Source organism: Oryctolagus cuniculus, chromosome 10 (genome assembly GCF_051225735.1).
Source record: "Oryctolagus cuniculus isolate XC-2025 breed Fujian yellow rabbit chromosome 10, ASM5122573v1, whole genome shotgun sequence".
Taxonomy (NCBI): Eukaryota; Metazoa; Chordata; class Mammalia; order Lagomorpha; family Leporidae; genus Oryctolagus; species Oryctolagus cuniculus.
Genome location: NC_142876.1, coordinates 98,601,073 through 98,612,460, shown reverse-complemented (window position 1 = coordinate 98,612,460; position 11,388 = coordinate 98,601,073). Strand labels below are relative to the sequence as shown.

The 11,388-nt window shown below is 63.2% G+C and overlaps 2 protein-coding genes across 3 annotated transcripts in view; one reads left to right on the top strand and one right to left on the bottom strand.

Annotated features, from left to right (window-relative positions):
- Positions 1-4,624: 4,624 nt before the first annotated feature.
- TNNC1 (troponin C1, slow skeletal and cardiac type) lies at positions 4,625-7,312 on the bottom strand. The gene is made up of 6 exons (XM_002713240.6): positions 7,258-7,312; positions 5,849-5,879; positions 5,488-5,634; positions 5,170-5,284; positions 4,877-5,013; positions 4,625-4,800 (listed from the first exon to the last, which is right to left on the bottom strand). Exons 1-6 carry the CDS (start codon positions 7,279-7,281, stop codon positions 4,769-4,771), a joined length of 486 nt encoding a protein of 161 aa, XP_002713286.1. The 5' UTR covers positions 7,282-7,312; the 3' UTR covers positions 4,625-4,768.
- Positions 7,313-8,849: 1,537 nt separating this feature from the next.
- NISCH (nischarin) overlaps positions 8,850-11,388 on the top strand; it is a 35,325-nt gene continuing 32,786 nt past the window's right edge. For both annotated transcript variants that reach the window (XM_008260770.5, XM_051852340.3), the window contains exons 1-2: positions 8,850-9,096; positions 11,046-11,129. In XM_008260770.5, the coding sequence (XP_008258992.5) occupies positions 9,001-9,096; positions 11,046-11,129 (180 nt within the window). In that variant the 5' untranslated portion in view covers positions 8,850-9,000. The remainder of the gene's footprint in view (positions 9,097-11,045; positions 11,130-11,388) is intronic.

The window sequence follows — 11,388 nt, the reverse complement described above, 5'->3', positions numbered from 1 at the left end:
TTACTCGGCTGGGGCAGGGACAGTTTGCACAGGACGCAGGTCACCAGGCTCCCGCAAAATGGCAAACGGCAGAGAGGCTGGAAGGGAGGTCGGAGGTCAAGGAGCTGGGAGGGGTCTGGCTGGGCTCTGTTTTGCTTCCTGCTCCTCCTGTGCTCTTGGCTCTGCAGCTCCCCTGGCAGGGCCCACGGAAGGGGTTCCAAGTCCTGGGCAGGGGCTAAGGACCAGTCACACCTCACAATCTGGGACTGGCAAGAGATGGCATGCAGCCTCCCCCACCCAGGCCTGTCCCCATCTGGCAGTGCCCACAGCCACCAGGCCCCATCCCAGCTCACCGGGCTTGCTTTGGGGTAGCAGACAAGATCCACCCATGCCCAGGGGACATCCATTACCTTGCCTCCCTCGGGCCTCCATTCCTTCCAGAAACCCAAGGACTTCAGGGTTACCAGGTCAGTGGTGGGGTCTTCGCAGAGCCCCCATGCCCCACAGGCCCAGGGCACCTAGAATCTCTGCAGAATTCATGCCCCCTGCCCTGAACTCTGACTGGGGGTAGAAGAGCCCCAGAGGGGTGGGGTGGGGGCTGAGAGTAAGGGGCAGAATCTGGGCTGAGGGTGGGGACTGCCTCGTGCCCCTGGTCCCCGTGGTTCCCACTGAGACCCCTACATTCAGAAGCTGAGGCCTTGGGCACCAAGGAGACGTGAAACTTGAGCTGGAGTTAAAGCTCCCAGGAACCTACAAGCTCCTGTGGTTGAACGTCGCAGATGGTGGTCAGGAAACTCGGAGAGGAAAGGATTAGCCCAGGCTACACAGCTCAACTCAGCCCTGCCTCTGCCTCTGCCTCTGCCTCTGCTGCAGAACCGGGCCCAGCGCTCTTCCCCCTCCCGGGGCCATGGAGCAGCCCCCTTGGGTGTAACCGGGCTTCATCATGTGGTAAGCAGAGCTTGTGCAAGGGCTGCCGTGCCGGTTACCGGGTTCTTGGCCCCGGTTTCCCTGGGGAGATATGTCGCCTTGGAGCCAGGCTGGGGGCCAAGGTGTAGCTGGAGATCGAGCCGGACAGCCCTTCAGCCAGAATGTGGCCACCAGCTGTGGGCACAAGGCCCAAGCTCTCCTGAGCCTGCCGGTCCACCCCAGGGGCCTCAGCCCTGTCAGGTCCCCTGCTGGGGCTGCAGGAAGGGTCTACTGAGGCAGGGCGTGGGAGGTGGCGCACTCCGTGGCAGAGGCTGGCAGTCCAGTCTCTACTCTCACCTTGGGTGGCCTTTGTGAGGCTTTTCCCCTTCTGAGCCTCAGTCTCCCTGTTTAAAGGTGCAGGGAGAGGCTCTCTACAGGGGGGCCTCCTTGCTGGTGGTAGGTAGGAACAGACCACGGATCTATAGGCCCAGCCACATGTACTGTGTGCCATCTGGTGGACAAGGATGGAACTGCAGGAGGCCCTCCGTGGTGGGGTGATGGTGGGGCAGCAGAAAGCAGGGGACAGACAACAGCTGGCAACCACACAGAGCCAGTGGGAGACCTCCAGTGATTGCTGCTGATGGAGGAAATCAAGAGAGGCTTCATGGAGGAAACACTACCCAGGGGAAGGATGACAGTCCAGAGGCAGAGTACTGAATGCAGGAAACAGAACTAGGCAATGTGTGTAGGGAGAGATGCCCTGAGCTGTTGGGAGACTCTAAGCCCTGGGCCAATTCATGCGTGATGTGCAGGTTCATGTAGCAGGTGCCACCAGGTGGGAACATGGAAGGTCACAGCCCCTTGCCCACCCGCCTCGTTGATAGAGATCGGAGGACAGTTCCATGGGGCTCCAACCGAGGCACACATGGCCCTGGTCTGAGGCCGGCCCAGCCAGAGGGGCTACGGCTGGCCTCTCTGGAGCTGGTGCACACCCCCGCTTCCTTCACAGACAGCTCGCCTCTCTTCCCCTCCCCAGATGCCCCTGCGCGGCACCCCATGCCTCTGGAGTCCTTGTCTTCCTCTCTGCCAATCCCTTTCTCCCCCCTAGCCCAGGCCACCTGCCCTCCAGGTCAGGCTGTGACCTTCTGCGTGGGAGACCTCTACTGCATGAGGTATGCACACCATCAACTGCCCTTGGTCCCCCACTGTCCCCACTCACCCACCTGCCTGCCTCTGCTTGCCTTGAGCCCCCCTTTCTCCTGGCCCGGCTTGGATCCACAACCCAGTGTGGTCACCAGACCCTTCGGAAAAGGGCCCGGAGGCCCTGTGGCTGCTGGCCTGCCGTGGTCGCCCATGTACCTCACTTCGCTCTATCCCTGCCTCACTGGCTATCCCCATCAGCACTGGCACGGCTCCCTCTGCTTAAGCGCAGGTCCTCTCCATGGCAGCCTGTCCCGGTGTCCAGCCTGGCCAGCTGCCCTGCCCCTCAGCCCTCTCCAGGCAGGCTCGCTGAAACCCTCCCCAAGTGGCCACGGCCCAGGGCCACGCGCTGGCACCCACACTTGCTTCTTCTCCTCCTGGCTGCTGGGCCCTGGCTCACCGAGGGTCTCTCCCTCCTGTGGCCGTGTCCCTTCCCCCAGACTGCCTGCGTTTGGGGGTTCCAGCACCCAGCCCAGCACCCCTCTTTTCCAGCTCCCCTGGGGGCCTCCTCCGTGCCCGGGCTGGGAACGGGCTTCTTGCGCCTGTGATAGCTGTGTTTGCGCGCTCTGCCTCCACCTGCTTTCATGTCCCTGCCACCTGTCTCGGAGGCATCTGCACACAGGGACAAGAGTCTGCTCGTCCTCCGTGCACTCGCACAGCGTCACCTGAGTCAGTCCTGGGGCCCCCCGGGCAAACCTGCATCGAGCGAGGAGCTACAAAACCACCGGCGGGGGAGCTCTGCAGAGGGGTCCGGGTCTTGGGGCAGAGGCTGAGGAAGTGTCACCCTCTGGCAGGGGCCGGGAAGCTCATGGCCGCTGGCGAGGTCTCAGGCTCCCGGGTCGGAGCGGACGTAGGGGGGACGCTGGGCAGCACGAGGGCACGTGAAGGAATAGCGCCCCCTCCGTGCTGACTTCCGGGGCGCGCTTGCTATGCTGTGGTTAGTTCAGATGTTAGCATTTGGGGAACTTGGGTGAAGGGCAAGCGGGAGCTTTCTGTGCTATTTTTGCAAGTCTGGGATTTCAAAATGTGAAACCCACTAGATGAGCACAGGGGCCTCCGCTTCCCAGTACCCCACCGTGGAACCTGTGCCTCCCCGGCTTCCAGAGCCCGGGAATTGGCAGTTGGGCCAAAAGTCTAGGAGTCACTCCCGCCTCTTACTTCCTGCCTCTATGCCCATTCCTTCAGCAAGTTCTGCCCGTTCTGGTTCCAAAACGTGCCCTGAGCCCCTGCACCCCACTCCCTTCCCACAGCATCGTCCCACCCTGCCCCAGCCCAGGGGGGGCTCCTGCTGCCCCCACCTCCCCCTCACCTGGACTGAGTTTCTCGTGGGGCCTGGCCCTGACCCCCTTCTCCCAAACCTGCTGAGGGAGGCTTGACTCCTTTCCCTTGCCCCACCGTGGCCAGTTTCCTGTGGTTCTTCAAGCCTTGCTCAAAGGATCAACAACTTCAGGAAGCCCTCCCAGACTACCTGCGGGCCCAGCACGCCTCTGCAGTCTCTATTCCAGCCCCACACTGGTGCTCCCATTGCGCTCGCTTCACTCTTGGTCTCCGTGGGTTGACCAGGCTTCACTCATGCATCCCAGCACCCACCATGGCCAGGCCCATGGCAGGTGTGTGAGTAAAAGGTGGGTGTGCTGTCGGGGGCTGTCCACTGTGGCCCTTTCATCTCTCTGGCTGCCCCTGCATGTCTGTAGGGCTCCCCGAGTTCTCCAGCTCCCAGGGCAGGCCTGAGGCTCCCGGGCAGCTCCTGGCAGCTCTGGCCCCCACCAGAAGCATCCCCAGAATTCCAAGAGTGTCTCTGGAATGCCAGGCCTGTGTGGGGAATTGCCTGGGTGGAGGCACAGGTGCAGAGGCCGGGACAGCTGCGGGCATTCTGGCTGGAGCCTGGGTGCCGGCGGCAGCTGCCCCTCCTGGGAGTGCCACCGCTGACACCTCGGCCTCCCTGCAGCCCCCACCGCCTCCCAGGGCGAGCCCCCCTGTGCTGGCACCGCTCTGGCCCGGGGAATCTGCACTGAGCTCAGAGGCCCCTGCCAGCCGCCAGCCTCTAAGAGTCACAGGAACCGGTCCATCACACAGAGCCCCAGCCAGGCAGCTTCACTCTTCTTCAAACTCCGGGGTGTCCTGCACGGTCCCGGCACCTCTCGAGGTCCCTGGGGTCCCGCCTGTGAAATGGGCGAGGGGAAGCAGGGCCGACGCGACGCCCCTCGGTCCCCAGGAGCTGATGTTTCTGTGGGTCGGAGCCAGGGCCTGCTGGGTCCCACAGGGCCAGCTTCCCCGCAGGCAGAGCTGAGAGGCACTGCACTGCCGGCTCCCTTCAAGGAGAGAAGCTCTGGGCTGCCACCTGCCCTGACCACAGCTGCGTCCCAGAAGCTTGTGCGAATGCATTACTTCAGCCATAGAAAGCAGTGTGCAGAGCGTGGAGCACGGCCACAGGCCCTGAGAGACTCCAAGGCTTCCCGCAGGGGCTGGGGATCCAGAGCAGGCGCAGACCCCGGGAAGGGCGCGGGCACCGGGAGGGGGCAGTCAGAGGCAGGCAGGCCACTGGGGGGCAAGGCTTTATTCACACCGCAGGCCGGGGAGGGATCCAGGGTCGGGGCGAGGGGCGGCTGACCCTCACGGCCCCGCCCCGGCGCCACCCCAGCTGGAGTCGGAGCATCTGGGCGGCTCCCGCTGAAGGCTGGGTCTATTCCACACCCTTCATGAATTCCAGGAACTCTGTGGAGAGAGGGCCAGGAGGCAGTGAGCGGGCCGCCGGGCAGGGCACGGCGGCAGGGCCCCGGCCCCCGCTCACCGTCGTAGTCGATGCGGCCGTCGTTGTTCTTGTCGCCGTCCTTCATGAGCTCCTCGATGTCGTCCTCCGTGATGGTCTCGCCCGTGGCCTGCAGCATGATCTTCAGCTCGTCCAGGTCGATGTAGCCGTCGGCGTTTCTGAGGGGGAGCCGGGGCTGCAGCTTGTGGGGAGGGCCGGAGGCACCCCTCACCCCCCTCACACAGGGTCCCTTCATCTCAAATTGGAGGCTGCCCACTGCCCCAGTTCTGCCCGGTCAGGGTGGCAGGCTCAGAGGTCAAGAGCAGCGTGCTCACTTGTCAAACATGCGGAAGAGGTCAGACAGCTCCTCCTCGGATTTCCCTTTGCTGTCGTCCTTCATACAGCGGACCATCATGACCAGGAACTCGTCGAAGTCCACCGTGCCGCTGCCTGTGATGCGGGCGGCATGCCGTGAGGCAGCGGCCTGGACACAAGCCCCACGTTCTCCCTGCACCCTCACACCGCCTCTTGGAGGCGAGCGTGGTCAGTATGCCCATTTGACAGACGAGACAACTGAGGCTCAAACAGGCTAAACAGCCACTGGACAGACAGAGCCAGGCCTGACCCCAGCGAGACGGGCAGGCGGGGCTCACCGTCTTCGTCCACCTCGTCGATCATCTCCTGCAGCTCCTCGGGCGTGGGGTTCTGGCCCAGCATCCGCATCACCTTGCCCAGCTCCTTGGTGCTGATGCAGCCATCCTCCGCGCCCAGCACGAAGATGTCGAAGGCCGCCTTGAACTCTGCATCAACAAGGTGGGGCCGGGGACAGAGAGAGAGCAGCGCGTCTCAGCAGCCAGGACCCCAGAGGGCCAGCTGCCAAGCTGCCTTCTTCCCTCTGAGACCGCTGAGGTGCCAGCCAGGGGGCCCAGCTTCTGGCCTCCAGCTGGGACTCCTCTCCTGGGACTCCCCCAGCCTGGCCCTGCTGTCCCCAGCAGTGCAGCAGGGGACACTCACCATTTTTCTGCTCTTCTGTCAGCTGCTCTACCTAGGGAGGAAAAGGGGTCTCAGGACACAGACTCAGGCCTTGGCTGCTTTCGAGGGAAGCAACTGTCCCACAGGTGGGAAGGCTGAAGCCAGGAGCCAGGCCACCAAGAAGAGACCTCAGCCCTCCCTTCCTGTCCCAAAGCCCTGAGGTGACACAGCTGGCCTCACTGAGGCTGGGCTCGGGGCCAGGGTGACAGGTGGGCACCCCCTCCAGGGCCAAGGTGACCCGGGGTAACAATAGCCAGTGACCACTCAACGCCCTTTCAGCCTCCCTAATGAAACCCAAGCTGCGAGGCCTGAAGGACAGCTGTCCCTCAGGCTGGGACAATAAAACTCGGGTGGGGACGGGCAAAGCCACCCTCTGTAACCTGACCAGGGTGACCACTGGGCTATTTTTAACGGGGGACAAAGTTAAACCTGGTGATTGTTCTGGGACTTCGGCATGCTGGGGGTGGGGCAGCGTTATCTGGCCCCCTGGCCTACTGCTGTCGCCTAGGGAGCCAAAATTAGTCCCCAGCCCCGCCAGGCCATGTATGGGCACTGGGCGGAGGGCTGCCTCCACCACCCCCCCGGTGGGGGTGGGTGGGCACACCCCCACAGCCAGCCATAGCCCTTCCCTGCCTAGGAGTGGGGCCGCATTCAAGGGGCTGAGGGAGGGTTCCCCTGGGGACAGCGCCTGGGCTCCCATGTGCTTGTCCCCGGGGCAGAGGTCACCCCCCCGGGATGGAACAGGGTCTGAAGCCCCTCAGTGACCCCAGCAGGGTGCAGGCACTTGGGGTGACCACTCTCCAGCCCTTGCTCCCTGACCCTCGTCCCCAGCTAAACCACTGAGCCCTGAGTTTACCCGTGGGCTGGGCCCCTCATTGTCGGTTCCCGTCTTCCCTGCCCCACCTCTCCTGCACGCACACCTAGTCCTTCCCTGCCTTGAGCTTCCCTAGCCCGGACTCGGGTCTTGCAGCCTGCTCCTCACGACCCCTGGCCACGTTCCAGTCAGCTAGGAAGTGGAGGTTGGAGGGGCACTGCAAGGGTGCGAGGGGCAGGGAGGGCCAGGAGACAGCCACAGAGACTCAGAGAGGCAGCTCCAGGGGAGCTGAGAGATGCGGAGACATGATGCAGAGATGTGGCCGAGATGGGCAAACAGCCTACAGACACGGGAAACAGGGGGCTTGACGGCAAAGGCTCTGACCCCCTCCACTCACCCTGCCAGCTCCACGCGACTGAACCCCCCCCCAATGCCAGACCCACCGTCCCTTTGAAGATGCATGTTTGTGTGGGCCTCTCCTGGGTCCCCCCCACTTTGCTGGGGGTCCCCCCGCCCCCATTCTGGGCTAAGTTCCCAGCGGCTCCCCCACCCCAGCCCTGCCCCTCTGCTTCCTCACCGCAGCTTTGTAGATGTCATCCATGCTGTCAGTTCACAGGACGGCTGCTGGGGTTGCCAGCAGCCCTGGGCCTCGGCTTAAATAGCCCTGCTCTGCATTCCCGGCCCAGCCCAGCCCACCGCGGCGTGCAGCGTCCTCCGCCCCCTCCCCGTCCCGGGGAGCTCGGGCTGGCCAGACTCCCTGTGTCCTTTGCCTAGGGCAGGGAGCAGATGCAAGGCTGCAAGGAGCAGCCCTCTGCCCCTCACACCACACGTAAGACTCCCTAGAAAAGCTTCTTTTTTTTAAAAGATATTTTATTTGAAAGGCAGAATAACAGGAGAGAGAGAGAAAGAGGGCTGGTTCCATTGGCTGGAACACTCTCCCAAACAGCAGCCAAATCTGGGCCAGGATGAATCCGGGAGCCAGGAACTCCAACCTGGTCTCCTACATGGGTGGCAGGAGTCTAAGTTCTTGAGCCATGGTTTGCTGCCTTCCCAGGCGCATCAGCAGGAAGCTGGATCAGAAGCAGATCAGTCCAGACTCGAACTGCAGTCTGAGACGGGACACCAGCCTTGGAAGCAGTGGCTTGCCCCGCTCTGCCACCCTAGACAGCTTTCTTGAACGAATGGGGGGAGGTAGAGGCCTCAGGCCACGCCTGCATGCGGCAGCTCAACCTTCCACCCAGTCGTGGGGATGCACACGACCAAGGCCCTGGAGGAGTGCTGACTTGGCCAAGATTCGGCAGTCTCGGCAGCCCTTGCCTTAAGCGAACCCTCCCCAAGTGAGGGACAAGGCCAGCACGGGGGGTGCAGGGCCCTGCGGAGAGATGCCAAATGCCAAGGCACGGTGCCATGGAACCGGTGAAGGACCGGGTAATCCGGAGCCCTTCAGCTGGAAGTGCCAGAGAGGCCACGGCCCAGGCCTCCAGTTTGCCCCGTGCTTGAGCCAGCTGCACTCAGATACCACCCCTAGAAACCTCCCCCTCCCAGCGTCTTCACCTGTAGCTGGGTCTTCCACCGGGTCAGGGCTTCCTTGCCCCTGGGCAGCACTGTGGCACCTGCCCGGGCGGGGGCGGGCAGGGCCAGCCCGTCTCCCCCCACATTGCGCTCAGGCAGGACACCACCTGGGGTTTCGCGCACAGCGGCCAGACCGTCCCCTTCCCTCCACCCACCATGCCAGCTCCTCTCCAGATTCCGCCCCCACCCCTGCGGAGCTCCCGCTGGATAAACTCCCTGGCTGGCAGACTACTCCGTGCTGGGCTCGCTAAGTTCTCCAGGGGCCACCGGGTCAGCAGATGCCCAAGCCTGGAGAGGTTTGGGACTGGCCGAGTCACGGGCCCAGCTCCTGTCTCCTGCCAGGAGGGGCATGAGTCTGACAGCCTGGGGATGCGCTACGACTGCCCTCTTTTCCGGAGAAAGAAACTGAGCCGGGCGGAACCGTAGCCCAGAAGGCCACAAGCCTTCCAGCCTCCTTTCTCCAGGGCTGGGACTCTTCACTCTGCGTTCTGTTGCGCCGCCGCGGCGCCACGCAAACACAGGCGCCGGGAGCGAGCGGGTCCCGCGGGGTGCGCATGCGCGCCGGCGGCGGCTACCGTCCACTGCGCGCGAGGGGCGGGGCGAAGGCTGAGACAGCAGCGGGGCCAAGATGGCGGCGCAGCGCGAGGCGGGGGCGGGGGGCGGCGGGTGCCTGGGGGCGGTGGGACGCTGACCCCGCCCCTGCTGCTGCCAGTCTGCGCCGAGCGGCTGTGGCGGCGGAGCCCCGAACATGGCGGCTTCGGCGGGCGGCTTCGGGCCCGAGCGGGAGGCCGAGCCGGCCAAGGAAGCGCGCGTCGTGGGCTCCGAGCTCGTGGACACGTATACGGTGTGCTGGGGGCGTGGGCACCCGCACCAGGGGTGGCAGCCGGAGTCAGGGTGTTGAGGAGGCATGAGGAGGGGTCAGGGTCCCGCGGCCGGTTGGAGTGGGTGGAGGCGTTTGCGGTTCCGAGGAGAGGGGCCTGGGATAGGAAATTTGGGGAGGGGTCTGGGTTCTGCAGGTCCGCAGGGAGGGTTCCGGAAAAGGGTATGCGATCAGAAAAGGAGACTTGGGTTAGGGAGGATCTGGGAATAAAGGGGCTCTGGGGAGGGAGGGGCTGTCCAGATGATGCGGACCCCCTCTAGATCCTCTAGGCCTGGAGGGGTGGTAGCCGTGGAGAGGGGGGAGCCTTGTCAGGGGGTCCGAGAGGGAAGGGGATGTGTGGGGAAGATCCGTGATGGATGCAGTCAGGGTTAAGGACCAGGGCCCTGCCGGCGGGGAAGGAGAGGGGGCGGGGCTTGCTGGGGGGTGGCTGGGATGGCGGCAGAGATGTGCTCTGAGAAGTGAGGGGCTGTACTGGTATACAGGGGACCCTGGGGATCTGGTGGAGATGAGAAGGGTGGAGGCCAGCCGTGGGGAAATGGGGGGTGGTCTCAGAACTTGAACGCGGATCCAGAAACCGTGGGATAACCCCGTGGCTTTGGCTGTAGGCGGAGGTGGGGCAGGCAGCAAGCCCTGGCACATACTTCCAAGCCACAGGGGAGACAGGTCAGAAAGGGGGCTTGATTTCTGACCGTGGAGTAGGGGAGGGTAGGTGCCAAGCCATGAGCCTGGTGGGGTACCTGGCAAAAAGCGGCCCTGGGTTGGGATGCAGTGAGCACCTCCTGCCTTGTGCTTTGTTCCTGGAAGGTGGGGGGCTTTGACCCTGCCCCTGTGCCCACCCTCTTGGTCCACCTTCTAAGGCCCCTCCCTGGTGGCTTTTCCTCTGGCTCTTTCTCCTTTGGGGGCTGGGGTGGGAAGAGGCACTGGGGCGGGTCCTGGAGCCACGGGCTTAAGCTGAAGTGACTCTTCTCTCAGTTCCCTGCTTGCCACTGAGAAGGGCAGGAAACTTGGACTGGGGCCCCGCTAGGCGAGGGGTAGGACTGGCTGTCCCTCCTCTGTGGGCTGCAGTAGCATGAGGGGGTCTCCATATCGGGCTGAGCCCCTCAGTGTGTGGAGGGGAAGTGAGGGTCCCTGCCGGCCCCCTCATTATCTGTCCCTGGGTTTGCCTCGTTGGACGTTAGGATGACGTCTGCCCTGTTGGCAGCATTTTGTATGAGTAACTTCCTTGCTGCTTAAACCTACCAGAGTTTAAGAGGGAGAAACTGAGGCTCAGAACTTGGGCTCCTATTCACCTACATGAGTGATGCGTAAGCCACAGCCAGGACACGGCAGAGCGAGGGTTTGGACCCAGGTCTTCCCAAATGGAAAGCCACGTTGCCTGCCTGTTAGGGCGCCGTTGCCTGCCACTGCCTCCCCCTAAGCTTCCTGGTCCCTTGATTCCTCCTCAGCGCCAGAAACCATAGCCGTGAACCAGTTGAAAAAGTGGGGAAAGGATTTGCTTCCAGGAGGTAGACAGGGCACTGGGAAAGAGATAGGGCAGAGAGACTGATCTCGCTGGTCGTGGCCCTGCTCTGCATGCCTGGAAGGGGTGGCCTCTGCAGCTAAGGCTGGGTTTGAACTCACTGGGAGCAGAAGGCGAACCAGAGAGGTGGCTTGTTGTACAGTCACGTTTCCAGTCCTCACTGATGGGTGGAGCCACAGGCCTATCTCCTGAGCTTCCCAGCCTCGGGGTCTGAGAGAGGGATGCCCTGCTCAACAGGGGTCAAGTGCGGAGGCCGCTGGACAAGGACAGTCTCTAATTTTGGCCATTTAGGAGCAGGGTGCTCTCTGAGGGCCCTGAAGTCATCGCTGTGGGGAGAGGGACCCGTTGTGGGCTGGCTCCCCCGGCCACTAGGGCTATTGCTTTCCCCTTTTAGGTTTACATCATCCGGGTCACTGATGGCGGCCACGAGTGGACGGTCAAGCACCGCTACAGCGACTTCCATGATCTACATGAAAAGGTAACCTGTGAGCCTGTGTCTCAGCTTGGGGCGCTGGGGTCAAGTTCCTGTTACGCCACACATGAGTTTTAAGGCAAAATAGGCTGCTTGCCTGTAGTTTACTTCTTTGCTAAAGCAGCCTATTAATGTAATTGTGAAAGGAACTGGTGGAGGCCGGCGCCACGGCTCACTAGGCTAATCCTCCACATAGCGGCGCGGGCACCCCAGGTTCTAGTCCCGGTCTGGGCGCTGGATTCTGTCCCGGTTGCCCCTCTTCCAG

What these genes read in the sequence shown, in the direction of transcription:
- TNNC1 (XM_002713240.6), bottom strand. Translation starts at nt 7,281, where the DNA reads ATGGATGACATCTACAAAGCTGCG. An exon ending in CGACGAGGTGGACGAAGACG is followed by an intron (nt 5,285 to 5,487) that starts GTGAGCCCCGCC and finishes CCCGCATCACAG; the next exon opens with GCAGCGGCACGGTGGACTTC. An exon ending in CTCTTCCGCATGTTTGACAA is followed by an intron (nt 5,014 to 5,169) that starts GTGAGCACGCTG and finishes GCTCCCCCTCAG; the next exon opens with AAACGCCGACGGCTACATCG.